This window comes from Lasiosphaeria miniovina (assembly GCF_030549165.1).
Source record: "Lasiosphaeria miniovina strain SMH2392-1A chromosome Unknown B0T26scaffold_4, whole genome shotgun sequence".
In the NCBI taxonomy this organism is placed as follows: Eukaryota; Fungi; Ascomycota; class Sordariomycetes; order Sordariales; family Lasiosphaeriaceae; genus Lasiosphaeria; species Lasiosphaeria miniovina.
This window is the reverse complement of record NW_026848223.1, coordinates 1,153,696-1,172,759: the sequence shown is the minus strand read 5'-3', so window position 1 is coordinate 1,172,759 and position 19,064 is coordinate 1,153,696. Positions and strand designations below refer to the sequence as shown.

Genomic DNA, 19,064 nt, shown 5'->3' with positions numbered 1-19,064 from the left:
ACGACAAGATTTGCCATTCCTTGTAGATGACTACATCCTAGGTTCAAATGGGCAGACCCAAGTCGTTATTGGGGTTGACCTTGAATACCGGGAGGAGAAGGGAAAAGAAGCCAGGGTCACTGTATGGCGGCCAAGATATATTGAGGAAGATAGAGAAGCCGTACTTGAAGCAGCTGAGACGGAAACAGGTATCTTTCGGGCAGTGGATGGTAGTTTGGTCGATGGGGAACGGATCCTTCGTATCGGGCTCAAAGATTTTGGGTACTAGCCTAATTGCCTCAGAATCGATGACATCCCCGGGGAGATTACTATTTCGTTTTCTCAACTTTACGAAATGGTGCAGTGGGCTGAGGCTAGAGCGAAGTGTATGGATCGTACGCGTAGGAAGATCCAGGATGAGAATTGTTTGAAGCGGCCAATGGTTCGGTGTAACTCACAGAATCAGATGAGGAGCGGTTTCAGGCAGCCGAGAAAAGAGTCAAGAGGATTCTATTTTGGGGCAGGTGGCAAAGATAGAGCTTGTAGAACTAATAAACCTCGGTATACTTAGATCCGCGGATCCTGGGTTCTTGGTACCGCCTCTATATACGAGTGACCTACGAGATTATCCCATTTTCCGGAACTCATCAAGGCTTCCAAATTCGGCATACTTTACACCTACGACCAGGACTCATAGGAAAATTCGAGATCCCGTCCGCTCTCCCATAGACAATCCAATAAGGGCCAGATCAGTAGTTAGGTCGGTGGCGGCCAGCAAATCCCTAGTGTTGTATTTTTTTTCACCTTTTTTATTAGGTTTTTAATGATCTTTTATATTGTCCTTTTCGAGTGGATGTATTTTGTTTTGGTGTGGAGTTGAGACGAGGTAGCGGCTCTGGCCTTTAGGGAGGACTTGGAGCCTTGCAAATTTGGTGCCCCACCTCCAAGCACAGACCAGGAGCATTTCTGCCCCATCTTCCCGCCCGCCCACCAAACACACTAGGGTTTTGGAGGCACAGAATATTTTTCACTGGTTTTAGGTGCGTTCCTCAACTTCAGGAAATCCTCCCTCGTTTTCTCATCTACAAGCCAGTCGACATCAACATCGAGCCAAAATGGGTAAAGGACTGTAAGTCAGCCGAGATATAGCATTCCAATCCGTGTCGACTGTGGTTCGATGGCGCGCACTTAATTGCCGCGAGCATCTCGGCGAGATTCGTCCTGCGGGACTGATCGAGCTGCTGTCCGGCCACCAATTCGAGATGTGAAGGCCGCGATACTGACCCGCCATTACAGGAAGAAACACCAAAAGCGCCTCAGCGCCCCGTCGCACTGGCTGCTCGACAAGCTCTCGGGCGTGTATGCGCCTAAGGCGTCTGCTGGTCCCCACAAGACTCGCGACTGCATGCCCTTGATCGTGTTCATCCGCAACCGCCTCAAGTATGCGCTCAACTACCGCGAGACCCGGGCCATCCTGATGCAGCGCCTGGTCAAGGTCGACGGCAAAGTCCGCACCGACCTAACCTACCCCGCCGGCTTCATGGATGTCATCACAATCGAGAAGACGGGCGAGCACTTCCGCCTGGTCTACGACACCAAGGGCCGCTTCACGGTCCACCGCATCCAGGACGAGGAGGCCAAGTACAAGCTCGGCAAGGTCAAGCGCGTGCAGCTCGGCCGTGGTGGAATCCCATTCTTGGTTACGCATGATGCAAGGACGTAAGTTCTGTCGACATCTGTCAGCCGTTGGACCAAGCTTTGGAGGATCGTGTGTTTCCTTGCGAGAGGGCCGCGATCAACAGAAGAGCGAGATCTCGACGGCTGGTACGTCTTTATTTTCCCCCTCAATTTTGCTGACAGGCCCGCTCCGTTTAGCATCCGCTACCCCGACCCGTCGATCAAGGTCAACGACACCGTCAAGATCGATCTCGAGACTGGCAAGGTTACCGACTTCATTAAGTTCGACACTGGCGCTATTGCCATGGTCACCGGTGGTCGCAATATGGGCCGCGTCGGTGTCATTACCAACCGCGAGCGCCACGATGGAGGATTCAACATTGTGCACCTGAAGGATGCCATTGACAACACGTTCGCCACCCGTGAGGCCAACGTTTTCGTCATTGGACACGAGAAGCCGTGGGTATCGCTGCCCAAGGGCAAGGGCGTCAAGCTCACCATCTCTGAGGAGCGTGACCGCAAGCGCGCCACGACGCTGGCTGCTCACTAAATGGGGGTAATTGGGGAAAGGGCAGGGGCATTGGTTTGCTGACCTTAAAGCATGCTGGACGGAGTACCGGATGTCACTTTAGTTTGAGCTCGGCTGTCCAGGGCGTCCTGCGACGTGGTATACGGAGACCTGATCGGCTTTGATACCGGGTAGATTGCGCTATCGGACCGTGGGACAACATAACTTTTTTCTTCACAAATCTTGACTCCCTGTTCTTTCTGCTGCAGCCACATATTGAAACCGTGCAGCGTGCGCCGATTCCGCATGTCCGTATGGACTTACTTGCAATTGTGATGTTCAGGCGGTGAACGTGTTACACGGCTAGCCATGCATCTTCACCGACCGCGGTCGCCATTTTCCCTCTCCCCCCTCTTTGGGGCCCCAACCAGTCATCCTGCAAGCGCATCTACTGCACTCTTGATGAACCCCCGTTCTTTTTCTTAGTTCCCCCTATACGTCCAGCGGGAGGAGGTCAGGGGTGGTATGTTAGATCTCAAGAGGCCCAATGTCTTCTGGCTTTCCCGCCGCCGCCGTGGCGCTTGCGGCGTTTGCCCAGCCCAGCCCAGCCCACCACAAACCCCAACGCAACCAGCTCGTCGAGGCACGCACAGGCTGCATGCCTGCCTGTATATGACCGTCTTGAGACTCATAGCATGGCAGTGAGAGAGATGTGTTGTGTTCAGGGTGTGTATGTGAATATGGAGAAATAAGAAAATTTAGAAAATAAGACGACAATAGACTTGACGGTGGAGAGTTTTTCTTGCTTCTTTTATTTCCTTCTTTCATTTTATTTGCTTCTCTTCACTTTCCTGTGCCCCGCGGAAAAACAACAAGGGAAAAAGCAAAGAAAGGAAGAAAAAAAAATCAGAAGAACGGAAGAGGAAGAACGAAAACAGGAGAATAGTACCTTACCGGTGATGAGAGAGCCCTGTGAGAGATATGGCCCTCGCAAACATACATGGAGGCCACCTTACAGTGCGCATTCACATGTTCTTCGTTTGCTGCAATAATAGTCTAGACGAGAGAGTTCTATTTCCACAAACACACACCTGTCTGTCAGGTAACTAAGAGCCGCAAGGGAAAAGGGGGCGGGGCGGGAAAGCAAATGGGATAAGGTAGTGAACTGGAGCTGGAACTGGAACGAGTGCGTTATTTGATACCTGCCTACCTCGCCTACCGCCTTGCCTGCCTACCTACCAACCTTCGAGCTGCTCATATGTCTGTCTATGTGTCTGTCTGTCTACCTTGATGCCACAGCCTGGCATTGCCTGGCTATCAACTTCACTGTCTGTCTGCTTCGTCTTGCTATAGGTACTTATTACCTTACTTATGTGTGTTTGTATAGCCAGATGGGAGGCAGTTTAGCAGAAGACCAAAGTAACTTCCTGTATCTGTATTTATATACAAGTCAGATGTTATATCTACCTCACTGAAATCGATCTACTTGCTAGACGGGTTGGCAAGGCTACTACCACCTACCCCAGGTTACTTTGCATCTGAATGGGCAGACCACGGCTAGACCATCCAGGGGCATTTCTGAAAACCATAGGACCACACACATGCACATACCACGCATATACACAAAACGTTCTTCTTGTCCTTTCCTTTAGTGAACCGTTGCGTGCTGTGCCAGAATTTGCTGTGGGTGGGTACCCGTGTTGGCGGGAAACCTACAGATGAGCTTGCTTGCTTGCTTGTCTGACTGACAGTCGAACAACTACGTACTGTCTGTCTTTGAGTGTTTACTGTTCGGGCTTTCGGGTTGTATTGTACTGCCGCCGTCTGTGTGTCTGTTTGTGTCCGTTGAACGAATCGAAGCATGATGAGGGAAGAAAGGGGGAATCTGAAAAAAAAAAGGGGGGTGTTAGTAGGCCAGACTAAGCTTGCTGGCCCTGACAGCAGGTTCTGGAAATTTATCTCTTGAAACTGAAAGTGAAATCTATTGGTATTGTTTATTCATTGCAAGGCCGTAAGGTCGACACGCAGACAAGGAGAAGAAGACGGTTATAGAATATTTCTCTTGGTAGCAACAGAAGGAAGAGAGAAACAGGGAAGCAAATATTTGGTTTGTGTAGATCCGTGAATGAAGAATCTTGAACAAACGCGATGTAAGTTCCAAACTCCTATCTCAACTGCCCAGGTCTGAAATGGTGACCCAGAAAGCCCTCCCTTTTGGTTATCCCTTTCTTCAAGGTCATGTACAAGACTGCACACTTTCAAGCTGTTCTGTCCCTCAAGCGGTGTACCTTGTAACACCAGCCTGACGTTCCTGCCAATATAGCCTTTCTAAAGGCACATCTAAGTTGCTGTGAAGTACTAGTGTTAGACTTACCACTAGCTACAAGAGTGTGTTGGTTCCTCAACCCGACAGGCTCCTTAGTTTCGGAGATAAGGTAGTCCAAAGTTGTTTGCCTTCAAACTGCGCACAGGGTCGGCATTCTGATAAACTCATCAGTAACAGCAATGCGGTTGATTCGATACCAACAAGGCGTTCTGTGGTATAGCGTGCTAACCTGGGCAAGATTTACCCCGGACATCCCCTCTAAACGTGTATATAATACCTATATGTACATACAGCGTTGATCGGTCTGGTGATCGGGAAACCCAGTTACATGAATATTGTGATGGTTGTGCCTGTGTGCCCTTTGCCTCTTCACAGCAAATATGGAAACCAGAAACGGGTCTATAGCTGCATAGTAGCTAGCACGGTGTGGTCCCAGATGCGAGCTTAACACGCAATGAAGCACGTTATAGGGACGGGGGTAGACATATTATTGGATATGGATAACCAACAGGACCAATGTTTCCTTTTTTCCCCCGCCACCCACACTGTGTCCTGCCCGCTGGGCTCCGCGGGTACCAAGGGGACGGATGACCTTCCCGTTGATTTGAACCACTGACGTTCCATCTTGCGCCGTCTCGTGACCCCAAGCTGACGTGCGGGCAAATGCTTAATGCCCCGCTAACTGCTTCCCGGTAGCAAAAAAATAGGGGAGAGATTCGGAAACAACATGTTGTGGGATATCCCCAAACCAAGCAAGAAGATGGAAAGGGTTGGAATAATTGCCCCTCTGCACCCGGATCGTCAAATTGTACAGTACAGTGCATACGTATGTTCAGTAATGGGCCGGACTCACCGATGCAACTCACTAGCCACACGGACGGAGACACAGACACCTGGCTCTTGTTGTCGCCGAGAAACTGGCCTTCCCACTCTCGAAATCTTGATTTTGCCCGGTTTCGAGGACCCCGCAGCCCGGAGAGGCGGTCACATCTTTCCAGCTATCCAGGTGGCACATGAATTTGCCCACCTGCATGTTGCCAGCGAGGACTTTTTGAGACAGGGGCAGCTGAACGGAATCTGGCGGGAAGGCGAAGGTGGTGGGGTGCTTTGAAGGACTTGACAGCCTGGGCGGCGGACAAGCAAGCGGGCACGCTTGTACCCGTCTGCCCGGCTTCTTTGCTTCTTCTTTTTTTCTTCTTTTATTGCCCGCCCGAAGAAGGCGACTTGGCATGCGTGGCGCGGCGTTTGCCGGCGCCATCATGTTCCGTGGCACCAAGTGGGAAGCAAAAGGCCGCCGAGCCAGTGATGTTAACCCGTTTGGGGGTGCGATCTTGAGGCTTTTCCCGCCACAAAGCGTCACCCAAAGTTGTCACCGACAGTTCGGGGTTTATTGCCAGGGGCGTGCTGCAAGCTATTCGCTATCAAGTGAGGAGGCTATTGACTCTTTCATGTTTGCTGTGGGGGGAGGGAGAGGGGGAGGGGAAGTGGAAGAAGAGGTGGGGGTGACGAGGTGAGCGTGGCCGACATTTCACCCGAGGGCAAGCTTTGATAGCGATTTTACCCCCAGTCTGCTTGGCAAGGCGTTGACTGAGCAAGATTTTTCTGTAACAACTAACCAATGCTGCGTACTAATCTGCAGGAGACCAGCTCACAGCAGCTCTTCTGTCGAGACGGTGAAGCTCTCCGTCTCGTTGCGAGCTTTGTGCTTGGGCGTGGGGTAAGCCAGTCGTCCGTCGTTTGTGATGGTCATCCACTGCCGAGACAAGCTTCACCCGAACAATCTCCTTGGCAGTTGACTTGCTCTTCGGGCTGAGATGCAGACGGAGTCGCGGGGGGTTTGTGCAAGCTGACTGGCACGTGTCTCCCAAGCTCACAGCACGTGGCTCTCAGTCAATGATATTTCGTTTTTGATGGACGAGCTGCGCTGAGTCGGCAGTGGGCTCTACACGGCTGGATTGCCCGACTTCCGGCAGGCAAGGGTTGGGCTAGACGAGCAGCCACTAGGTACCGTGTAACCGAAAGAAATCTCCGGGCATCAATCGCATCTTAATTGATGAATACAATAGAGCGGGATAAGCGTTCCTGAGATGTACTGTACATAATATCCAGTAGTAGCACTGGGAATGGGAGGGTGCGGTAGTGGTACTGTAGTGAGGTGGACTGCAGGAGAGCGAGGAGGTCAGATGTTCAGTCTGAGCCTTTTTTGTGTCTCACCAATCTAGCGGTGTCCGTCGTTCAAGGAAGGCACGAAGGCCAGGCCACGAAAGACTACATCGAACGAGTGCAATGTACGAAGTACTGGGGAGTAGGACGCGGCTTCCTCCTTGAGGATAACCGCTCTTTCCTCGCTGCCGCGCCGAGCGAAACGTGAGCCAGACGTGCTTGAAGTGGCCCCACGCGGTAACTAACGGGAACTTTCAGTTTTTAACCAAAATCAAAACCACAGAGTCGAGAGATCCCCAGATTGAATCTCCTGATCAAATTTGCCTTGAGTCTTTTTGGAAACTAACTCTAGGAAGCCGGAAATACCAATATGGGGGGACAAATCCGCCAGGGTTCTTGCTTGGCGCTGGTCAAGACACCGATCCATTGGACCTGGGGTAGGGCAAGAAAACCCCCTTTGCTTCTTCCCCTGTCGCCAATTCTCTCGCGTGTTGCACAGCATCAATCCGCTGCCTGAGAGCATCGACCCGCCCGCTAGAGCAGGCGACTACCCGTCAGAGATGTTGATCTCGTCGCCGCCTTGGGCGAACAGACATAAAGCAAGTAGGCCCCAACTCCAAGGTACCGCACAGGAGGACATGTACGACGTGGGGCCCATGCCACACACAGCGTTCCCCACGCTCCGAAGCGGTCTGGGGAAGGAATGGAAGGTATCCATGACCGTGTTACTCGAGGATGACATCGCGCTCGCCTACTGCAGCTCAGTCTTGATCCTGGGGTTCCGATTCAACACTGATTCTGTTCCCATGACCCTCCAGAAAATTAATTTGCATCCCAACTATTCCGCATCTCGCGACACCAGCATGACAATGGAGCCTCCCGTCGCCTCTAACACCTCTAACACTTCCCCTAGCCCACCCTAGGTGTAGTTGTATCTCGAATTGAAGAATCTACCGCGAGCCGTTGCAACGATCGACAATTCCAAGTCCAAGTGGAGTCATTAATGGGCTGAGAACTGTTGTTTGGACTAACATTCTCTCCATTTTTTGGTGGGGGTGCTTGTTTTATTCTTTGAACCGCCCGATTTAGCACGAACCGGACCGCAGTCGTCTCTAAAACTGTCTACGCAGTATAGTTATCCAATGTGCATACCTTACCTTAGATACTCCGTACCTCCTCGCCGTCGTCGATCGCGTAAGGCGGCCGAGCCGGAAAAGAGGACTGGCTGGAGCAGCTATCGACAGGGGTAGAGTAGCACAGCAGCTTGGATAGTTCAAATTCCAGGGAAAAAGGCATGTGCCTAGTTTTCCACAAGAGATCGGTGCGCCAGCAGCTCCTAAGGTAGGTATAATTGCTCTGGGACTGAATGAGGACCAAGCCAACTCAAGAGAATAATAACTCGTACGCTTGTGATGTCTAGGAATCCATACACACGATGGCTTACCCCACCAGTTACGGGCAACGTTATCCCTTGAACAGCCATGAACCTGGTCTCCGCACGCCATCTTCATCTTGCCTAATCGATCTGGAACGCAACGATGTATAAAATGGACAGTATATGATATGGATTGGTTACAATTAGGAAGTTCTATAGGGACAGCAGCGCCGTTCGTTTCTACAACCCACAGCGAACCTCGTGACCGAGAAACAGAGATCGAAATAATAAGAATAAGTCCATACACCGCACGATAACCGCACTTCTTGACGCCTAACCGGGTATCCAGAGGTGACACAAACAGGAGCCTGCAGCGTACTTGACATTTGCATCCTTAAGTAGCTCCGGCAATAGTCGCCTCAACCTTTGATCTAATTACCTAGCTCCCTCCCCGTGTTTGACGAGACTGCAGCGAGACGCGGGGCGGGGAGAGTTGCTGTTGCAAGTATCCGTATCTGACCTTGGGTAACATTTTTGGCCATCTACTAAGTACACGTGCTGTATGTACCCGGATTGCGCCTTCTATGGCTTTTCTAGAAAGAAAGAAGAAAACTCCGGACATTCTCAGCCGGCCCGACTGCTCAGCTCTCCCTGTATGTACCTACCTAGGTTAGGTCTGTGCAATAGGTGATGGGAACGGGATTTTATTCTGAGCCCAGGTGGCCATTGAATACATGCGGATCGGTGGTACCGTATGTACCTTGACGGACAGGCACCAAAACGGGGCTGGAAGCGATCTTGTGCAGCAACAGCATCCCTCTGTTTCGAGGGAAGGCGCCATTCAGTTGACGTACCCGTATGTACTTTTGCACAGACAACTTTTTGGACGCTGGCTGGATCTGCAACGTGCATGGTACCTGCTGATGACAGAAGCACGAGAAATTTTTCTAGCCGTCGAGCTTTGATCCGCCCCAACCTACCTAACCTAGGTTCCCTCTTCCGCTTTCATTTTTCCTTCCGTTCCGCATATGTACGCACGCCTCTGAGGTATTCTCGCAGCCAAGCCGGCGACAACCCGCACCCCACTACCGTGTGGACAGTCTTCGAGACAACCCCGCGACCCTCAGTAGCCCGATACCTAAGTTAGCGGGCACTGGACGTTGACGTTGGCATTGACATTGGCGTGCAACGCTGCTCTCAGACAGGTGCCCGCGTCCTGTATGTACAGTACATACATCTGTACATATTCGTATAGAGAGGTACATACGGAATATGTCTGCGCATACAGGGCAAGACAGCCTAGAAGTCGCGGGTGGCCCTCCACGGGGTCTATCCCTGCCTGCCTGACGGACCCTTCTGTTCTTTCGTCTCGTTCGTTGCGCTTCCCACACCCTCCGTTGCCCTCCCGCCCTCGAGCCGCCATCCCATTTCCCTGGGCCGGTTCTCTCTTGGTTGCTACGCTGCACCGTGTGCACGGTTGCAGCAGATTATATGTGCGTCTGTACATACCTTTCTTCCCAGCAGCCGTGCTAAACCCTGTCCCTGATGTGGCCTCGGCCGTCCTTTTTCTCCCTCTCCCGTCGTCAACGGGCATGGAGTGGAGGGTTGGCTTCTATGTCCAACGGGCTTGGGGGCGTCATGGCTGGCTGACCTCCCGTCATTGTCCGTCCTCTCTTGGCCTGTGGGACAGAGAGTACCGTACATACCTACCTTTCTTTACCTTGGCCTGCCGTCCAACGGAGACTACCTTGCCATGGCTGCCTATACATACTTATACACATATTGCCTTCTCTTCTCGATGGCCTCGCCATGCGCTACTCTACGTGTGTGTGCCCGCCCACGCTGCTGCCCGGTTATCTTGCCACTCAGCAGCACCTCTCGCACCGTTCCTGCTTGTTGCTGCTATCCCGTGATTCGATCCACCTGTCACAATCACAACCGCCCCCCTTGAGACCTGACCCTCACCACGTCAAGCCCCTTCGCTGCTGGACATAGCCTAGTTTAGCCCGGGCTTGATTGGACCCAGGTACTGCTCCACCTGTGCTGCATCTGGCACCGGATGTGGAAGCGGCATTCATTCATTAATAAGAGGCGATACCCTACCAAACAACACGGCTTCCGGGCATCGCCCACTCGCATTATCGTCTCACCAGAAGATAGTGGCCGCGGAATTCGTATCGCCCACTATGGTCTCGTCATACGCACCCTTCAGTCACACATTGTCGTCTTAACTTGAACGGTACACTCCTGCCATCTCTCCTCTCTCCCAAGACCCCCTCTTCGTCAACGCCATCACGGGTTGGAACCATCAAATCTTATCGATTGTGTGCGCGCCCTTGCCACGTCGGTGACACCATCCCCGGGTGCGTTGGTCAAGTTCGAATAAGTGGAGAGTGGGTATCATCGGATCCAAGCAAGTGATTCCGCTAGACTAGTCAGAGGCTGATCGAGCAAATAGCTCTAGGGTATCAGTTATTCTCCGAGCCTGCGTTGGAACGTCCACCTCTTGTTAGATCAGGAGACTTGAAGAAGCTAGTGGACAGAAACCTCTGTTTTATTTAGTAAAGTGAGAGACAGGAAAAAGAGTCGTTTGGTTGCAAACAGCATTTCCAGGTCATCACAAGCAAAGGAGACGAGAGCCAATCCAATCCGCGCCTAGTGTTGCAATCTCACCCGCCGATTCACGGAGGAGCACCAGGTGCTGCAGAGAGCAAGTCCCGGCATGTCTGCAAACCAATTTGCGAGGGCTGCGAGCGCGGCCAAGCCCCTCAGCAGATCTCTTGCCGCCGGCGCCACCCGCACCGGGTTATGCGCTGCCGGCCGCCAAAGCTTCACCACCTCGGTAGTTCGGCGCACCGTTGCCGGAAAGGGGCATAGCCCCCGGATTGCTTCGGCATGGTCGTTCTCGGGCGTTTTGGGTGTTGCCACCGCTGCCGGCATGTTTGGATGGGGCGTATCCGAGCTTCGTCACCGGGGGTTTCCTGGCACCGTGCTGCTAGATAGCGTATTTCCCGAGCCCCGATACGCAAACTTGCGAGAGATGGAACTGGTATGTAGAACAGCCACCCTTTTGGCAACTCCTTTAGTAGAACTAGACCCGCCTCTTGTTTGTGCGCTCAGCAGTTGCTAACTATGTCCCTTATTTGGCGGCGTGCTTTAGGCGCTGGCTGAGATCCGCGATGAATTTGGAAGCGAGGACATTATTTCAACGGACCCCGATGACTTGCACGCGCATGGCTATTCGGAGTGGTCGTCGAGCAACCCCGAGGGGTTGCCAGTTGCGGTGGCATACCCGCGCTCAACGGAGCAGGTCTCAACTATTGCCCGCATTTGCTATAAGCATCGCATACCAATCATCCCCTATTCCGGGGGCTCGAGTCTGGAGGGAAATTTCTCTGCGCCTTATGGAGGCATCAGCGTCGATTTTGCCTACATGGATAAGATCATCAAGTTCAACAAAGACGACATGGACGTTGTCGTGCAGCCCAGCATTGGATGGCAGGACTTGAACGAACAGTTGTCTAAGCAGGGAAGTGGGCTCTTCTTCCCCATAGACCCTGGTACGTGACTTTTGATGGCGGAAGGATCGCACGTTCGCGTGAAGCTCCGACGACAGACATAGTAACTGACTTTTCCAGGCCCGAGTGCCAAAATCGGCGGCATGATTGGTACCAATTGCTCCGGCACCAATGCTGTCAAATACGGCACGATGAAGGACTGGGTCATTAACCTGACAGTGGTTCTGGCCGACGGAACCGTGATTAAGACTAGACGGCGTCCCCGTAAATCGTCGGCGGGATACAACCTCAATGGATTGTTTGTCGGCTCCGAAGGGACCTTGGGATTGGTGACAGAAGCAACACTCAAGCTTGCCGTTGTCCCTGAGGAATTCTCGGTCGCCGTCGTCACTTTCCCCTCGATTCGCGATGCGGCGTCCGCGGCTGCCGAAGTCATGCAAACCGGCATCCCGGTGGCAGCAATGGAAATCATGGACGAGGTGCAGATGAAAGTTGTCAACATGGGTGGCGCGACTTCTCCCCGGGTTTGGAAAGAACTCCCGACCCTATTTTTCAAGTTCTCGGGGACCAAGGCTGGTGTGAAAGATAACATCAACCAGGTGCAAAAGATCACCAAATGGAACAAGGGCGGCAACTTTGAGTTTGCCAAGGACGCCAGAGAGCAGAAATTGCTGTGGTCGGCTCGAAAGGAGTCGCTGTGGTCTATGCTCGCCCTGCGCAAAGAGGGCGAGGAAGTCTGTAAGTGTCTATTTGGCCAGAGACTTGGAAGCTCATCCGGAGCCCGGACAAAGGGGGCAAAGCTAACATCTACTAGGGAGCACTGACGTAGCAGTTCCGTTCAGCAGGCTTGCGGATATCATCGAGATCAGCAAAAAAGAGATGGACGATCTCGGCTTGTTTGCTAGCATCTTGGGCCACGTTGGTGACGGGAACTTTCACGAGAGTATCATCTATGATCGACGCAACAAAACCGAAAGCGACAAGGTCGAAGTCTGTGTGAAGAACATGGTGAAGAGGGCCCTGGAGATGGAAGGTACCTGCACTGGCGAGCATTCGATCGGATGGGGCAAGAAGGAGTCTTTGCTCTGGGAAGTTGGCCCCGACACTCTTGGGGTGATGGTTAGTCAACTCCCGAATCCCTCTCAACCGTCCTGCGCAAAGCATGATGGACCGCGTTGGATCAGATACTGACCTGTATAGAGGGCTATCAAGGCTGCACTCGACCCGCATTGGATAATGTTTGTTGCCAACTTTACGCCTCCTCCGCCTGTTTCCTCGTTCTCTGAGCGCTGGCTAACAAACCGTCTAGGAACCCAGGGAAGATTTTCGACCGAAGGGCTTAGAGGCAACAGGCAGGGTTCTCCTCAGTGAACACTCTGAGCATCTGGCATTCTATACATTGGGAGTGGGCAACCGCCACCTTTGGAGCATGGCTCATGATAACGATTACGTGTATGAGGCGTATTTTGCATTGGGAGACGGTTGAAGTTCAGAACATTTTTTGCCCGTGTTTGTAGGCTGGGCCTGTCACTGAACCCTAGGCAAAGTAGGTTTGAGCGTGGATTGGTTGTGCGTTTGTTCTTTCTGCATCGATTGTTTAGAGACTGGGATTTTTGCGCATCTGCTTCCCCACTAGAGGGACATTACCGGAAAGCTGCATTTTGATTATCAGGGGACCTGGGAAAAGTTGTGGACCTCTCGCATCCTACGTTTTAGACGAGACCCGAATGCAAACGATTTCACGACGCCCCTATCCGAAAAGACCTCTCTCTCAGTGGCTGCCGCATCCAGGTACGTACGTATCTAGACAAACTAGGCGTGGAGTCTCTCTCTTGTCTGACATGTCATCCAATCCCCAGCCTTGCCCCGGTCAGATGAATCCAATTGTGCCCAACACGTCCCCCCCACCCCTCCCCCGGCGCCGTTATAATAATATTATGAATGTCCACACATTCAGTCTTTGAACTCGTCGCCCGAGGATGCGAGATGGGTAATCTCTTTTTGTGTCTAGGAGATATACCATAGGTACCTACTCTGGAGGGAAGGAGCGAGTGTCTAGCAAGAGCACACCGCCACGGCAAACCGCCGAAGTGAGCAAGGCAAGTACGGGATCGAAACCACCTCACCTCACCTCCATACCTGACCTAATTCTTCACCCTACCCTATTGTATCTATTTCATCACCTACTCACTTATCTCATCTGAGCAGTCGGGAAATTACCTCTGGCTTTAGGTCTCTTCCCCTTCCGCTTCCCCCAAGTTCCATTTGCGGGCCGAGCTTCTTTTCTCGCCTTTCGCTCTTCACCCTACCACGCTAGCTCGGAGAGACAGGCGTGCACGTAAGTTATCGAGTTCGGGGCTGAGAAACGAACTGCGGTGCTGGCTGCTCCCTCAATTCTCTTTTTGCTTGCTTTGGTTGAGACCTATTCGAGATCTCATTTTCTCACATCCTCTCCAGCCAAGACGAGCGCGCTCCTTCTAGATCTTTAGTATTACGAGCAGCGACAATATTCCGTCCCTTCACCCTCCCCCGCTCAGCCCTTGTCGAACCGAAGGGCATATTGCTCTCGAGTGTTAGATGTAGTCTGTCGTCCGATAAAAGGACCCACACCTCAGGTCATTTTTATCACTCCCCCCTTCTCAAAACTCCCACGAGCCTCCGAGCTCCTCTAAAACCTCGCACATACATGCATGTGGAAAGCGCCAAAACTCACCTCGCATGACCGGCAGTCATTACCTCAGTTTCTCATACCCGAACGGATCCAAGGTAGCCTCGGGGCTGACACCTTTGATCTGTCGAGGCTCCTGCCCGCATCACAATGGCCGATCAGTTCCCCGGGGAACGGCCCTCGAAGGCACCCAGAGCGGAGGGCGAAGTTGGAGCACCACCTCCCGCCGTCCCAAGGAGCAGCACAGCCCCCGCTCAACAAGTCCTCCCTTCTCGTCATGGCTTCCCCTACATTGGGCCAGTTTCAGGGACGTCTGTAGTCCGTGCTGGCAATAGCACAATGTCCTCGGGGGAACGTCAATTCCGGCCTCTCCGCCAACCCCCCGTTGCCCAGCCAACTGTTATCCCTCCGGGCTGGGCTCGCCAGCGAAATGCACAGATGATAATCAGAGGTGTGCCTTCCGGGGCAACACCGTACGACATCTACCAATTCTTCTCAACCTACAGCACGGTCGTGTATATTGGTATGGATGACAGTCGAAGGAATGCCGACCGGACAGCTCGGGTGCGGTTTGAGCCCCCGCCATCCGACCTCAGCTTCATTCGAAATGGCCGTTGTACTCTTCAGGTCCAGGGGCGCATAGCAGTTGTCTCGGTCGAGTTTCCAAGGCAGCAGGAGGGAGAAGTGACAATTCGGACGCCCCTTGGTAATCCCTGCCCTGCGACTATCGTCTTGTCGCCTTTGAGTCTCCGATTCGGTGTATCGACTCGGCCGGAAACATTCATGCCCAAGAAAGCAATCCACCCTATTCCTGAGTTCGATTTCAAACTCAGTATCGATTTCAAGCACAAGATGCTCGTCGTGGCCTTTCCGGTTGATTGGAAGATGACCTATGAGGGCTTCCCGCTTAGTTTGCACCAATTCCGCATGAAGATCACTTTCAACACCATCAAAGACATCTACCGCCTGACTGCCTCTCAAGAGACTCAGGGCTTGGTTATAACTGTTAGCGACCCTCCCACTTTCTGGAGAAAGAGGTCTCGTTTAGGTGCTGCCAGGACCTTTTCCAAAGATCGGCTGTTCTGGGACGACAATGAACTGTGGGAGAGGGTCACAGAGATCAATAGGAAACATCTATGTGACCAGAATGACATAGTTTCGCTCGATGAAGACTATCAGCTTATCGACACAGGTCGTTGGACAAGCTACTGGATCGACATGGACCTACACACTGCCGCCCTATGGTCTACTGCTGAGACAAAGCTACAAGACTGGAACATCAAGACAACACCCATTGTCTCCTTCAACGTTATCCCAGAGCAGAAACCGCAACTCTGGAAGGTCCTGGGCAAGCCAATCACCGTGCGGCCGAAAGATTCTAGCACGTCTTCAAATGACGATCTCGCTCTCCTCGGTTCAACTTCACACAACCAACTACGTTTTGATGTGCGATACCAGCTGGAGGTTTGCATCTCCCAGGGAATCCTAAGCGAGTATGACGTTGGCCATGAGTTCGTTGAGAAGCTTATTGAGCTCTCGAGCCCTGAGAGCTTGACTCCAGACCGAGCCCGCCTGGTCCTCGAGTATGCTGCTGATCGGGGGAACAAAATCTATAACCCCATGGATCTGTTCGACGACAACGCCGCCATGACTTACTATCCATCCACGATGAACTTACCGGATCACTGTGAGCTGGTCAGAAAGGCAGTCATCACGCCAACCAGAATATACTTCAACACCCCCACAGTTGAGACTACTAACCGCGTGGTTCGTCAGTACAAGCATGTTCGGGACAACTTCATGCGCGTTCAGTTTACCGACGAGAAACTGAAGGGCCGCATCCACGGATGCACGGGAGTCAGGGATGACTCGCTGTACAGGCGCGTACACCGGGTTCTCAAGTTCGGCATCAAAATGGGGCAATGGTACTGGAGGTTTCTCGCATTCGGCAACTCGCAGTTGAGAGAAAATGGAGCATTCTTCTTCTGTGAGCCCGAAGGAGACCCCGAAAATGTCATAACCTGCGGAAAGATGCTCAAGTGGATGGGGCGATTCAGCCACATTACCGTGGTCGCCAAGCATGCTGCCAGAATCGGGCAGTGCTTTTCAACGACTCGGCGCGTGCCTGGAATATCAGCTCCCCGTATAGTCAAGATCCCTGACGTGCAGAAGGGAAAGTACTGCTTCACGGACGGTGTAGGCAAGATATCAGGTCTGCTTGCCCGGTTCGTGGCCGAAGACTGGGACATCATCAGCCCGGCTCCCTCGGCCTACCAGTTTCGCATGGGCGGCTGCAAAGGCGTTTTGGTGGTCTGGCCGGATGTCAAGGGTACCGAAGTTCACATTCGTAAGTCTCAGGAGAAGTTCTTTGCCGAATTCAACGGACTGGAGGTCGTCAAGTGCTCTCAATTCTCCAATGCAACCCTTAACCGACAAATCATCATGATTCTGTCCTGCCTGGGAGTCCCTGATCAGGTCTTTGTCGACATGATGAAAGAGCAGCTTACCAACTACGACATGGCTATCAAGAACAAGTTGAAGGCTGTAGAGCTGCTCACTCGGTACATAGATGAGAGCCAGACGACACCCGTCATTGCGAGCATGGTGCTCAACGGCTTCATGGAGAGCCGCGATCCATTCTGCGAGACAGTCTTGCAGCTATGGAGGTCCTGGTCGATCAAGGCCCTCAAAGAGAAGGCGAAGCTCATCGTTGAGAAGGGTGCCTTCGTTCTGGGCTGCGTAGACGAGACTGGAACCCTGAGGGGCCACTCGAAGCTACTCGAAGGCCAAGGAAAACCCGAACAGAACCAGCTGCCGCAGATTTTTATCCAGGTCCCAAACCCAGACGAGCGGAATGCCTACAAGATCATTACCGGTCTGTGCATCGTTGGCCGCAACCCCTCGCTCCATCCCGGCGATATTCGGGTCGTGGAAGCAGTTGATGTGCCCGCACTTCGACATATCAGAGACGCTATTGTGTTCCCTCTGGTGGGAGATAGAGATATTCCTAGCATGTGTTCTGGAGGAGACCTGGACGGAGACGATTTCTTTGTCATCTGGGACGAGAAGCTCATTCCCCCGTCCCAATGGGACCACCCCCCTATGGACTTTTCTCCACCCCCGCCAGTGGAAGAAAAGGAAATCCCAACCACCGAAAGCCTCATGGCCTTCTTCGTTCTTTATATGAAGAACAATAACTTGGGGTTGATTGCTCATGCTCACCTAGCCATGTCAGACTACGAAGACAAGGGCCCCAAGAGCCACCGATGTCTGAAACTCGCCGAACTACACTCACAGGCGGTTGACTACGTGAAGACGGGGGTTGCTGCTGTATGGAGCAGAAGCCTCGAGCCCCCGAAATGGCCTCACTTTATGGAGAAGAATACTAAGAGAAGATACCACTCGGGTCAGACTTTGGGCCAGCTGTACGACATGGTAAGGAAGGAGGCGTTTGACTCGAAGGAATGCTACAAATTACCATTTGACAGCCGAATCCTCAAAAAGTACCGCCTCGACAACGAGCTACTGAAAAAGGCACGACGAATCAAGAGCCAGTATGATGTTGCCTTGCGCAGAGTGATGGGCCAGCTGGAGGTCAAGACTGAGTTTGAGATCTGGACTACCTTCATCTTCACTAAGCCTAGCGGCTTGGGCTCCGACTACAAGTTGCAGGAAAAAGTTCGCGCCGAGTCGGCCAGCCTCAAACAGGCATTCCGCGACATGTGCATCACGGAAGTTGGATCTCGTGAGTTTGAGGTTCTGGGACCCTTTGCTGCTGCCATGTACCAGGTCACGTCGGAAGAGGTGCGTATCGCCCTTTACGAGGCCCGCCAAACCCATGTTCGTCCTGACGGAACCCTTGGGGTGCGGCGCATCAACGCCAGGTCCATGCCGTTGATCAGCTTTCCCTGGATCTTTGACGCCGTCTTGGGACGCATTGCCACGGGCACAACCGAGGCTCCCAGATTTTCGCCGGCTGCTACTCTTGGTGGCCACAACCCTGGCGCCCCGGGCAAGCAGAAGCATCGTGGGCACGCAAGTCAAATCATTGATCTTGGCCTTGACAATGGCATCGACATTGGCGAAGGCACGGATCCGCCGACTCGACTGAAGCATCATGAAGAAGTCAGCGAGATCATCGGCACCGATGCAGAGCCCGACCGGGCGCTCATGGACTACACGATCACCAGCGATGGACACGTCATCCACCGAGGCGAGATTCTTCACCTGTTTCGTCACGACGACGACGAATACGGTGACGACGAGGATGGGGATATTGGCGGCGTCGAAGAGGATAATGGCGTTGACGTTGACGTTGACGTCGAGAACGAGAACGAGATCACCGACGACACTGGCAACAATGCCGGCCGCGATGCGGGCAACGACACCGGCAATGAGACGGGCTATGAGACTGGCACGGACACCGGTACCGGCACCGGCACCGGCGCCGGCAATGAGAGCGGTAGCGAGATGCTTGGTGGCGGCGTGGCGAGCGAGCAGGAGGAGGAGGAAAATCTCATTACGATGTAATGCGGATCTTGTGTAGGGAGTCATGTAAACGGGAAAGCTTGGGAGGTAGACTTTGAGACAGGGGGGCCCTACAGCGGGGCTACAGCTAGGAGCTTTTATTACTGAGGGCTTTCAGGTAATCCTTAAGGCGAGCTTTCTAGCGAATAATAACACGGCACGTCTAAGATGCTACCTAGGTTAGGTAGCTTAGACACTAATAATTGCCTTTGCTTTCGGACCTGAGGAGAACATCATGCCAGTCAGTCAGTCAGTCACGAGTGAATGTGCCTCGAAGATATCAGAGCCTGCGCCTCGCTGGTACAGAGAAAACATCCATCACG

At 52.8% G+C, this 19,064-nt stretch overlaps 4 protein-coding genes across 4 annotated transcripts; all 4 read left to right on the top strand.

The window, feature by feature from the left end:
- The first annotated feature begins 1,007 nt into the window (after positions 1 to 1,007).
- B0T26DRAFT_708435 (ribosomal family S4e-domain-containing protein) lies at positions 1,008 to 1,976 on the top strand. Its single transcript, XM_060441897.1, has 2 exons — positions 1,008 to 1,108; positions 1,276 to 1,976. Exons 1-2 carry the CDS (start codon positions 1,095 to 1,097, stop codon positions 1,700 to 1,702), a joined length of 441 nt encoding a protein of 146 aa, XP_060295877.1. The 5' UTR covers positions 1,008 to 1,094; the 3' UTR covers positions 1,703 to 1,976.
- Position 1,977: 1 nt separating this feature from the next.
- On the top strand, positions 1,978 to 2,538 carry B0T26DRAFT_708433 (putative ribosomal protein S4.e, cytosolic). The gene has a single exon (XM_060441896.1). It carries the CDS (start codon positions 1,982 to 1,984, stop codon positions 2,204 to 2,206), a length of 225 nt encoding a protein of 74 aa, XP_060295876.1. The 5' UTR covers positions 1,978 to 1,981; the 3' UTR covers positions 2,207 to 2,538.
- Positions 2,539 to 10,750: 8,212 nt separating this feature from the next.
- B0T26DRAFT_646644 (uncharacterized protein) lies at positions 10,751 to 12,889 on the top strand (the record flags this gene model as incomplete). The annotated part of the gene is made up of 6 exons (XM_060437829.1): positions 10,751 to 11,077; positions 11,189 to 11,588; positions 11,667 to 12,284; positions 12,361 to 12,665; positions 12,747 to 12,784; positions 12,856 to 12,889. 6 exons carry the CDS (start codon positions 10,751 to 10,753, stop codon positions 12,887 to 12,889), a joined length of 1,722 nt encoding a protein of 573 aa, XP_060295875.1.
- A 1,664-nt stretch (positions 12,890 to 14,553) lies between these two features.
- Positions 14,554 to 18,744, top strand: B0T26DRAFT_648024 (RNA dependent RNA polymerase-domain-containing protein; the record flags this gene model as incomplete). The annotated part of the gene is made up of 2 exons (XM_060437969.1): positions 14,554 to 18,253; positions 18,368 to 18,744. 2 exons carry the CDS (start codon positions 14,554 to 14,556, stop codon positions 18,742 to 18,744), a joined length of 4,077 nt encoding a protein of 1,358 aa, XP_060295874.1.
- Between the last annotated feature and the right edge of the window lie 320 nt (positions 18,745 to 19,064).

Bases quoted from the DNA above. Each gene is read 5' to 3' on its own strand.
- B0T26DRAFT_708433 (XM_060441896.1), top strand. From the start codon at position 1,982: ATGGGCCGCGTCGGTGTCATTACCAACCGCGAGCGCCACGATGGAGGA.